Genomic DNA, 11,847 nt, shown 5'->3' with positions numbered 1-11,847 from the left:
TGCTAAATTATCTGTTTGGTCTTATATTTAGCTGTGACACTCTGGGTACCTTTCCCAGACTAGATGAAGAGTTCTGTATAGCTCGAAAGCTTGTCTCTCTCACCAACAGAAGTTGGTCCAATAAAAGATATTACATCCCCCATTTTGTCTCTCTGATATCCTGGGACTGACATGGCTACAACAACACTGCATATTGCTCTCTCTCTAAGGAAGACAGGGTTGTGGGATGCTGGTACATTTATCAGCATCCTTGAAAACCTGTCCACTACCTGTAGAATAGATTGTGGTGCCTACACCTGAAAATCTGGAAGCCAGATGTTTCCAGATCGCTGTTCAGAATGACTTGGCTTGCTGCAGAGACATGCTACCTGTGTTGTTGGGCATTGGTTCTGCCATAGGGACATTCTGAAAATGAGAAGACATGATCATTGTGGAATAAATTTACCTCCGTGTCCTTTCTATGAACTCTTCACAGCTGTCACCTTAATGCAATGGCTCTTCGAGACAGAGGATGAATTCAAGGACACCCTTACCAGTGCTCCAGACTGGTTAGTGTGTATAGGTGCATTCCAGAAGGGTCTGCTAATGCAATCAGCAGCCAGCCAGTTACTGCACAGCACCAGGGGCACTTTCTAAAATGCCTCCAGTTACTGTTTGTAGAGTAAGAAGCAGGAAAAATGGTTGCCAGGCAGATTGTACACAACTCACTCATGGCCCCATCCAGCCTTCAAACCATATATACAATGCTCAATCTGCACACATCTTCCACTGTGCCATAGCAGATACTAACCGAAATCCCTGGGAGCACTCAGCTCCCAGCTCCCCTCTATGGCAGCCTGCAGCCAAAGCTGGCAAAAGTGGCCTCTGATTCTTGTGTGCGTGGGTACTGGAGGTGACCACCTCCAGCTAGTTGGTGTGTGCTTTTCAGAAATGCACCTGGAACTAGGAGGCAAGGTCCCATGGAAAGAGCAACTAGGAAGAAAAGGAGTTGAGGAGGACTGGCAATTCCTAAAAGATGTAATGCAAGAGGCTCAACATCAAGCTATTCCAACGCAGAGGAAAGATAAGCAGAGGCCAAGTTTCTGCACAACAAGCTTTTTAGTGACCTAAAAACCAAAAGGGATACATACAGGAAATGTAAGGAGGGGCATGTGACCAAGGAAGTATACATGGGAATAGCACAAATGTGTAGGGACAAAATCAGGAAAGCCAAGGCAAAGAATGAGTTACAGCTGGCAAGGAATGTTAGAGACACAAAAAGGGGTTCTTCAAATATGTCAGACAAAAAAGAAAGATCTAGGCCGGTGTGGGTGTGCTGCTCACTGGAGAAGGTGAAGTGGTAACGGAAGATGATAGGAAGGCAGAGCTGCTCAATGCCTACTTTGCTTCAGTTTTCTCACAAAAAATAACACGACTGGATGATTACCAATAAAGGGGAAGGGATGCCGATCAGGATAAGTAAAGAACACGTCAGAGATCTTCTGACCAATTTGAATGAATTCAACTCAGTGGGGCCTGATGCTCTTCACCCCAGGATGCTGAAAGAATTAGCTGAAGAAATCTCGGCGCCACTGGCAATAATATTTGCAAACTCATGGATGACAGGAGAGGTCCCAGAAGACTGGAGAAGGGCTAACATAGTGCCCATCTTTAAAAGGGGGGAAAGGAGGGTTTAGGGAGCTATGACCAATCAGTCTGACTTTGATACTTGGGAAGCTACTAGAGAAGTGTGTAAAACATTCAATTTGCGAATGCTTAGAGGATGAAGGGGTAAGCATTAGCAGCCAGCATGGATTTACCAAGAACAAATCATGCCAAACCATCGTGGGTCTCTTCTTTGACAGGGTAACTGGTTTGGTGGATAGGGGGAATGTGGTGGATATAATATACCTGGACTTCAGCAAGACTTTTGAGACAGTCCCATATGACATTCTGATAAATAAGCTGGAGAAACGCAGGCTCGGCAGGACTACCATTAAGTGGATACATAAATGGTTAAACAACCGCAAACAAAAAGTAACTATTAATGGAATGATGTCAGATTGGAGGGAGGTCTGAAGTGGGGTTCCACAGGGATCTGTTCTGGGTCCGGTGTTGTTTGACCTGGATGTAGGAATAGAGAGCATACTGATCAAGTTTGCAAATGATACAAAGCGAGGCAGGGTTGCCAATACTTTGGAGAATATAGCTAAAATTCAGAGCGCTCTTGATAAACTGGAAAACTGGACTATAGACATCTAAATTAAATTCAACAAAGACAAATGTAAGGTGCTACACTTAGGGATGAAAAACCAAATGCACAAACAGAATGTGGGCCATCTGGCTTGGAAGCAACACTGCTGAGAAGGAACTGGGAGTTGTGGTGGATCCCAACCTCAACATGAGTCAGCAATGCGATGCTGTTGCAAAAAATAATAATGAAATTTTGGGTTACATTAACAGAGGCATAACATGCAAGTTACAGGAGGTGATAGTACCGCTCTACGCAGCACTGCTTAGGCCTGAGCTGGAGTACTGTGTCCAATTTTGGTCACTGATGCATAGAAAGGAGGTAGAGAAACTGGAAAGGATCCAGAGGCAAGTGACCAACATAATCAAAGGGATGGAACGCAAGCAGGGGTGAAAGTAACTACAGACACTTACCGGTTCCAGCCCCTGGAAGAGGCGGGGCCTCAGGTGGAAGGGGTGGGCTGGGGGTCAGCATCCCCCAGCCAGCCCTTCCAGGCCGCCCGGCCCGCGCCACCCGGGGCTCCTGTGGCGATTTAAAGGTCCCAGGGCAGCTGCTTCCTTTGCTCCCTCCCCTCCCGTCAGCGGCCGAGGGGGGGCAAAAGGGGCAGAGACGTTAAAGTACTGTAGGGTCCCTTGCCGCGGCAGCGCTTTAACGTCCCTGCCCCTTTTGCCTCCCCTGTCAGAGACCCTGCCGGTATGTGCGCTTTAACGTGGGTTCCGTATGGGCCAGTGCGGGTTCTTACCGGTAAGCTGTACCGGCCCGTACCAGCTCACTTTCACCCCTGAATGCAAGCCATACAAGCAAAGGCTGAAGGAACTGGGTATGTTTAGTTTGGAATAGAGGAGATTAAGGCGGGATATGATAGTGAGCTTCAAACACTTGAAAGGCTGCCATAAAAAAAGATGGAGAAAAGTTATTCTCTTTTGCCACAGAGGGCAGAACACGAGGCAATGGGTTCAAACTACAGCATAGCAGATATTGATTAAATCTCAGGAAAAGCTTCTTAACTGTAAGAACAGTAAGACAATGGAACAGATGCCTAGGGAGGTTGTGGAAGGTCCTTCACTGAAGGGTTTCAAATGGATGCTGGGTAGCCATCGGTCTTGGATGGTTTAAACCCAACAAATCCCGTATCTTGGTGGGGAGTTAGAATAGAGGACCCTTGCAGTCCCTTCTAGCCCTACAGTTCAATGATTCTAACTCACCATCCGTGGCTTACATGTCCCCTGATGATGGGAGTCTGCTATAGGGAGGCTTGCCTGGCATTCTGGGATGAGGGTCTGAGATGGATGACATGAGCTTCCTCTGCCACAGCCACATATGTAACCCATTGTTCTGTGCCTCAGCCACAACTCCAGCCCAGCCAATGGGAGCTGCAGGGACATAGCGTCTGGGTCTCTCCAACCGGACGCCCAATTCAGAAGCCATTTTGCCATCACAACTCCCACTGCCCCCGTGCAGCTCATGCAGATACCCATGGGTAGCTCGGGCATGGTCCTTTAAATACATCACACAGGATTTTGGCAGTGTCTCATGTTGTTTCTCAAGCTGTAAATTCCACCTGCTGTAACATGGGCTCCCAGAGCTGCCCTCCCCAGGAGTTAGTGGCAGAGGATTTTTTATGATCCAATAATTGCTGTTCTTAGAGTGTGACTCAGGATTCACTGGGCTCTTGCCACAGGCAGCCTGTAAACACAGGTGACCCCTGCAAGAGGTTGCATTTACGACGATAATCCTGTAAATACAGAGCTGTGTAACCCATGCAGATCTGCTCCACAGACTAAGGATTGCGGGGGAATCCTCAGTCTAGAACTGGGCACCTTTCAAAGAGCTGCCGCACTGAAGCTGTTGATCATCGGAATTCCAAGACCGTTTGTCCTACAGCTGATCAAAATTTTTCCAGACAAAGAGCATGTTCATAAAAAAGGCCTCTTCCCCAAAATGAATTTTTTCTCCAAAAAATTGACATTTTCCCCCCAAAATCGCAAAAATACCTTATGACATAGTGAATAATGGTTTGGCTCAAACTTTCAATGACACGTTAACCAACTTTTGTGCATACTGAACACCTACCCTGCTCTTATCTAGTGCTTTTCAGCAGTAGCTCTCAAAGCATTTTATAAAGGAGATCAGTATGTTTATCCCCATTATACAGATGGGGAAACTGAGGCACAGGGCGGGTCAATGACTTGCAGCAGGCCAGTGGCTAGGCCAGGGACAGAACCAAGATCTCCTGAGTCCCAGTCCAGTGCTGTAGGGATTTTGTTAAAGGAAAAATCTCGGTAATTTCACTGCTAAAAATGTTGATCAATCTTTTTTAAAAGAATAAAAAATGGAACAGTTTGAAATGAAACCAGCTTTGCAATCGTTGGCTCAATTCATTTGCCAACCAGCTCTCAATTTCCACCCCCAGTTTCACTCGGAATCAGATCTGCCCAAATGACTGTATGTTTCCTTGAGACAGCAGGATGGTAGCTGCTCCAGAGATCTCCAGCGCTGGCCCACGCTCTCTGAATTGTGCAGATGCTTTGGCTATTGCTGCTAGAAGAAAACAAATTCCATTCCAGGGATGCTGCTTTTCAGTTTTAAACCACACACTTCTGTGGCTGCTCTCTGAAACGAGGACCCCATTTCATCCAGGCTCCCGGCTGATGCATCCCGAATAACTGACTGTCCAGATTAATGCTAGAACTGCTGCTTTCTGTGGTGGTTGATCCCTGAGACACTGCAGAGGCTGACTAAGGACTACATTGCTGTTATTATTCTCATCAAGTTGGCAGGGCAGTGAATGAATTAAAGTCACTGATCTAAGTTTTCATGTCTCAGACCCTCCATCTACGTGATTTCTGCTAGATGAGCTGCTCCCCCAAACTAAACTGGACTGAACTGTCTCACCTGATTGCTGCTCTTCGGAGATTACTCATGTCCTCATTGAAATCGGAGCTGCCCACTGGATTAACACAATGATACCTGTCTAGATGAGGAGTAATAGCAACTGCAGGGGGTCTGTCACACCCAGAGACTAACAAGCTTTGCAAAAATGCAAGACACTGTCCCCAATTCTCATGGGCAACCACCAAATTCTCCCTCCTCCTCTCAGAATCTGGACTGATGAAATCCTAAGGTATCTTCCACTCCTGTAGCCCAGCCCCTCCTCGACCTAGGTACGGTCACTGCTTTGAATGGCTCCTCTACAAACCAGTGCTGCTTACCCAAGAATGGGCTTCTGCAAAACACTTTGTAGCTTACAGTTCATCACAAGACATCAGTTACACTACAGATTGGTCACAGGATTATCCCTGGACTAGAACTTATTTGTACTGTGTACGTTTTGCAAAGCGAGGCTTGTGCGGAGGAATACTCTGGAGACTAACGACCTCTTAGTTATCTCCAAAACAGGTCTAGAGTAACCATGCAGCTTTCTTCACCCTGCAACAGCAGCTGGCGTGACCCAGGGGACAATGGGGGGAGAACACTCACTACGGTCCATCTGTTCCTTGGTCCCTCTGCTGAGGCGACCAACAAGAGGACTGACTAGAGTCGGTTGTGAAGTGGCTTGAACCCAGCTATTCCATTTCATGCAGACCACCACCCTGCACTCTCACGAAGGCGATGGCTCCTCCAGGAAAGGAGCCAATGATTATTTCACCCTAAACCACAAATCATGCCACACTTGACCAAAAGGCCTTCACACAGAAGCAGCTTTTGGTTGTTAAGTACCTGATCTGAATGTGACTCTTTGACCTGGAGACTCAAATCCCAGAAACCCATTACAAGTCCCTCATGCCTTTCATACCACAACATTGGTCCAGTCTTCTCCAGCAAGGAAAGCCCCACCGTTCTCACAGGCATGGTTACGCTAGCCCTGTAGTGGCCCTTGTGAAAGATGGTGCTGTTGCCACTGCTCTGCTGGCTACCTCCAAGGGTCTTGCTGCTTCTCTGGATCAGTAGGGGGGTTGGCCTTGAACCCCAGCCCAGGAAGGACTAACACCTCACCCATAGTATGTTCAGGCCCTTCAAGCTCTCTGTCTTACAGGAATTATCCAACCCCTTCCCAGCTGGGTCTGATAGTCAAACAGGGCCTGGCCCCCTGGCTCCTAGAGGGACAGACTACCCAGTTACAATCAAGAACAGCAGGTTCTGCTACAAAAATCAGATGAGCATTTCAATCCCCGCAGAGTGAGCAGATCCTGGGCTTTGGCCCAGCTCCATCTCTGTTGCTGAGTAAGACTATATAAATCACCTATTTACAACATGTCCTTGGCCAGCACGTGGAAGCAGACGCTGAGGAGGAGGAAGACATCCTTTGCGGTTATTGGCTGGCAGCAGCATTCTGCGTGTGCAGCCTGGGGAAGGATAGCTCTGCTCAGCCCTCGAAACAGGGATTCAGCAGCAACGCTGGCCCACACGCTCTCCCTTCCAAAGCGCCCGAGATGTTCTGTAGCCTAGAGCCACCAGAACTGGCGCCAGCTGCTGACTCATGTGTTTGGCGAATGTTACAGCTGCAGGATCCTGTAACAATCAACATCCTCTGCATTGCTACAGCATCCCCTGTCCCAGGCTCGCAAAGCGCTTTACCTAGGTGGACGGGTTAGAGGGGAAAGGGCTGGCTAGCGAGCATGCCAAGTCAGTGGCATCAGGATTAGAGCCCTTGTCTCCCAACTTTACTCCTGTGCTCTAACCACTAGTCCACACAACCTTCCTTGGTTACGTCTGTTCTGCCAAGAGCTAAAACTACCTGCTATGAATAGTACACTACATAAGTGTCAAAGGCCATGACTTTCCTCTGCTGTAAATCGGTGATTAATAGACATGTAGGTTCAAATCCTCAAAGGTATATAGGCACTTAACAGCCATTGAAATCAATACCTTTGAAGATCTAGGCCTTTATTTTAACATTTGCAGGGGAGGCAGTGGGGAGAGCATCCTCTCTAGCTGTTGTGTAGTTCACGGGGGGCAAGGGGGCTGTGGTTGTCCCTCCGTCCATCTGGGAGGGAGGCCACACCCCCTCAGTACAATAATAAGTATTAAATAAGCACACCATGTGTACCGTAGTGACAGCTCCTGTTCTGCGGGACTGACCGAGTGGGTCTCCTCTGTCTGGGCATTGCCACCACCAGGGTCGCAGCGCTGCTCAAGTTTGTCTCGTAACAGGGGAACCAGCCAGATCAAGTTTGTGCGAGTGGCACTGCAACCTGATGCATGGAGTTGCAGTGTCACTTACACAAAATTGGCCCCACCAGGCCCCCAATCATCCAGACAGAGGGGCGGCTGGGCCAGACATGAGTGGCGCTGTGATCCCATGCACCAGGACACAGCACCCGGAGCAGGGAGACAAGCCCAGCCAGTGTTGCGGGAACAGAAATGTCATTGTGGGGTGAATTGCGGGGGAGGATCTGCAACCCCATGACTTCCACAGAACCATTTGATACATGCAGGTGATCCAGTTTTGGGTTGTGACTCACTGGTTGAGAAACCTGAGGCAAGAGGGCTCTGTAGGGAAGCCTGTGATCAGTCAGTCAACAGCCAACAGCCAGTGGGGTGAGCTTTGTCTCACTGTTTCAGGGAGCAGCCTCCTTTGTGTCTCTCTGTTTTCTGGTGTTATTCTAAAGTCTCTGAAATAAAGCAGTGTTAATTTGCAATCCTCCAGCAAGAGGGGCAGAAGGCAGTTCTCGCACTGTCCAGTGTGTTTATCTAATTTCTCTATGTGTATGCTGTGGTTCCCAAGAAGCTGGTGCAGGTGCTGGTACTGGCAGTTGAAGCTGTTATAACAGCTTCTTTACGCTCCCCTTGCTGAAGTGGGTGCCGCTTAAAAAAGTCATTGCATCCGGGCCATAGCAAAGGGTGTCTAGATTGGACCCCAGCTCACTGTTACTACTTTCCTTCCCTTAAATTATGCACACTTCAGCCTGGTCTCCTCTACATGCTAGTGTGCACTCTGGTATGATCACTTTGAACATGGAAGCCCAGCCAAATAAAAAGTGCTACTAAGAGAGCAGGCTAAACACAAAGCATCCCATTCCCTAGAAGGACCTTTCTTAGCAACTGATTCCTTCAAACTCTCCTCATTGCAGGACTCCCTCTTTATAAGACCTTTTTTCCCAGCATGCCTCTCTGGGGGTTGGCCCTTAAAATTGGGCAGAGCAAAGCAGCTGTAATCCTAAAGTGGCCATTTTGTAGCTAGTAGATGTTGGCTGACAGCATCCCTCTTTCTCTTCCAGCTGGCAAGGGCCTGTTCCAGCCCTCACCTGTGTTTCCCTTTCTAGTTGCAGAAGAGAAGGTTGTGTTCTCACATTAAGTGGCCTAGAGGTTGTTACAAACCCTGAGTTTCCCCTGAGGTTAGAGGTTCAGTTAACATGATTCTTTGTTGTGTTTTATTTCCCGTGCCTCTGTACCTCCGGCTTTCGGGCAGAAGCTGATGGGCTTAAAAGCCACCAGAAAGGCAGTTCTCGCACTGTCCAGCCTGACTGGATGAAACGCTGAGAAAGGAACAGACTTTCAAGAGATTTCCGGTGCTGCGGACCTGGGTGCTGTGTGAGTCAGGGCAGCAAAGCCAAGCTTGTCTGAACTGTGATCCTTCTGAAGACTGCCCATCCCTCGTAGTCCATCTAGGGTCAGAGCATTTGCTAAGAGGGTTGGTCTATGAAAACACAAGTTTTGGTACTTTATACAGAGCCCAGTGCTGACTCATACTTGTACACGCAAAATTCCCAGGGAGACCAAACAGGGAGTTGCACTGAATTGCCCATTTGGCCTATCCACAGTAAGCCCCAAACTTCCAATCCCATTGGGTTAAATTCTGTCCTCAGTTACACCTGTGTAAATCCAGGATAGCTCCCTTGCACTCAATACTGCAGATTTACACCGGGCCTCCAGCTTCTAGCCCTAAGTGCTTGCAGGTGGCCTGATCCAGCACAGTACCAGAGAGATGCAGAGCACTGCCAACTCTCACAGCAGCCAGGGAGTTGAAGGGATGCTCAGCACCACTCAAGAGGCAAAGGGTCTCCTGTAGGATTGGGCCCATGCTGAGTAAACCTGTGCACTTGAGGCCAGATTCGCAAGGTACTTGGGCATTGCTCTACTGCACTCAGCATTGCAACACCTCCATCCTAGGGGAATTTTGAGTGCCAAATTAGGTGCCCAGCCTCCCCACACAATGTGTGGGGAGCGTTAGTGCTGAAGAAAGGAATTCTCAAGAGCCAGCAAGCTGAATGGGGAGCTGCGCCTAAATCCCATTGACCTGGGCCTGGGGCACCTGGCCAACAATCCCGTGACAGGCACTTCTCTCTGGTGGGGATTCTCAGCCACAAACCCTTTCCTGGAGTTAGGCGCCACGGCCAGCTCAGCCCTTGCCAGTGATAAACCAGGGACCAAGACCCTGCAGTAGACAACAGCCTAGTGAGTAGGGCTCTCCCCTGGGATATAGGAGACCCAGGCTCACATCCTGGTTCTCTCTGATTTGGAGCAGGGACTGGAATCCTGGTCTGCCACATCCCAGGGGAGTGCCCTAAGCGCAGGATTATGGGGTATCCTGGGTTGGGGGTCTCTCTAGCTCCCTTGTTGGAGCTGTTCCACTTTGTAGAAATAATTAAATCTCCATCCCAGCAGGTAGGGTGTCCATGTGGCAGACCTGGGTTCAAGTCTTTGCTCCAGAGCAGGGATTCAAGCCTGGGTCTCTCACATCCCAGATGAGTGCCCGGGTCATGCCTCTGACTGTCTTTTTGGACAGGTTCTTTGTTGCTCTGTCACCACTCCATGGCCGACAGCTGGCCCTCCTGCTGCAGTGTCTGACAGGTATCAGGTCCGAGGTGTGTTCAGAGCACAACCTGGGTTCTGCTGAGGCTCCCCCATGTAGCTTGAAAATCTCGCCTTGGGGCAGCCAGGTTTTGGCTTGTGCTAGGGCTCTGATAAGCTCATTAGCTGTGGGGAGATGCCAAGAGGGCACGCGCAGCATTCAGGATCCAAGATATTACTGTCGCCCAGAGAAAGAGGATGCTTCACGCAGTGCTTTTAGCACATAAATTTACTCTTCGTAAGTGCTACTTAGCAGTGCAGAGTACTGCAGGGCGGGCGTGCGCCTTGCCAGCAAAATAGCTACATCCCTTTCCCTGCAGCAGAGGGACCTTCTACACTGGGGGCCTGCAGGGAGAAGGAAAGGGGGAGGCAGGACTATGCTAATAGCAGCAGCGTGCAGGATGCATCTCAGTTAGCAGGACAGATTAGATTCCCCTCCAATTAACGGTTTTTCACTGTTACATCATCTCTTTGTCCTTCCCCTGTAATTGCTGATTCCCGGCTTTTCCCTTTTCAGCAGGAGGGGAGGCAGCTTTAAAAAATGACAGCGTGCCCCTGAGCTAAGAGGGAATGATGGCATTCCACGGCGCCCAACCTGAAAATCTACCAATGCAGGAAGAGGGATTTTTTTCTTCCCTGCAATAATTGCCTTGCTTCCAGCGAAGCCGGTGTGTGTCTCGCTCTGAAATACAGCTCTGATTCAGCCTGTGTGCTTTCTGAATGCATTACTCAGTAAGCAACCCAGCATGCCACTTCCCTGTGGACCAGTGCACTTATTATTTCTCCTAATGTGCAACCTTATCAGAGCTGCGAGCTATATACTGCCGTGGTCTTTGTGCCCTTTTCTCTCTGGCTCAAGCAGGTTCAACTCTTGATCTGATTCTTGTCAAATCGAAGCTTCTGTTCAGCGCAGCCAGAGAAAAATACAGCAAGGGACTCTGCTTGGACTCCCTAGTAGGGACGTATTAATAACACTGATGCATGGCCAATTAGGAGAAGGAGCCAGGCCCAGCCCTTGTGTCTCTGGCTCTAGTGATTTATCGACAGTAATTACTGAGGCACTTAATGGCTAGTTTGGATGGGAATTAATTCTGGGCTGGATAAATAATGCATTAAGGTTTATTTAGCCAAATGCAAGGCATCGCTCCTGAGCCCGTACTGGGAGTGCAGGGAAGTGGATCTTCAGCGCAGAGCAGGCTGGGGAGAGGCTGCTACCGGCAGGACAGGCTGTGCCGTGATGAGCTGCAACAGGGTGAGGAGGCTGGGAAGGAGGATGACAGCATGCTGAAGGCTGCGAGAAAGGTGACGCTGGAACCAGGAATATGTTGAGTCCCAAGATAAGGCAGGCCAGGAGAGGTGAGTACAGGATCTCTTCTATATCTTGGGATTTACTCTCTGGAAAATACACGTGGGTGTGGGTGTGGGTGTGTGTGGGGGGGAGGGGGGAGTGTTGTTCCAAATCAGCACAAGAAGGAAACTTTTTATTACTCTTCATGGTGACACATCAACTGACTCTTTGAATTTTGCCCCGTAAGATGGCTCATATTCTGAACGCTGTTGCACTTTAATTACTGTAGCATCCTCAATAACATGCATCATTTTTTCAAGATACTCTGCAAAGCAAGGCTGAAGCTAGACAAATTCAAACTGGAAATAAGGTGTAAATTTTTAACGGTGAGAGTAATTAACCCTTGGAACAATTTACCAAGGATGATGGTGGATTCTCCATCACTGGCAATTTCAAAATCAAGATTGGATGTTTTTCTAAAAGATCTTCTCTAGGAATTATTGTGGGGAAGTTCTCTGGCCTGTGTTATACAAGG

General features: G+C 48.7%; 1 protein-coding gene across 1 annotated transcript in view; it reads left to right on the top strand.

Moving 5' to 3' along the window:
* The first annotated feature begins 11,173 nt into the window (after nucleotides 1-11,173).
* Nucleotides 11,174-11,847, top strand: part of ARHGAP22 (Rho GTPase activating protein 22) — a 253,622-nt gene continuing 252,948 nt past the window's right edge. Inside the window, exon 1 of the mRNA XM_054033359.1 lies at nucleotides 11,174-11,380. Within this exon, the coding sequence (XP_053889334.1) occupies nucleotides 11,347-11,380 (34 nt within the window). The 5' untranslated portion in view covers nucleotides 11,174-11,346. The remainder of the gene's footprint in view (nucleotides 11,381-11,847) is intronic.

This window comes from Malaclemys terrapin, chromosome 7 (assembly GCF_027887155.1).
Source record: "Malaclemys terrapin pileata isolate rMalTer1 chromosome 7, rMalTer1.hap1, whole genome shotgun sequence".
Lineage (NCBI taxonomy): Eukaryota > Metazoa > Chordata > Testudines > Emydidae > Malaclemys > Malaclemys terrapin.
Note: the sequence above shows the minus strand (reverse complement) of the source record. Positions and strands in the feature narration are given on the sequence as shown.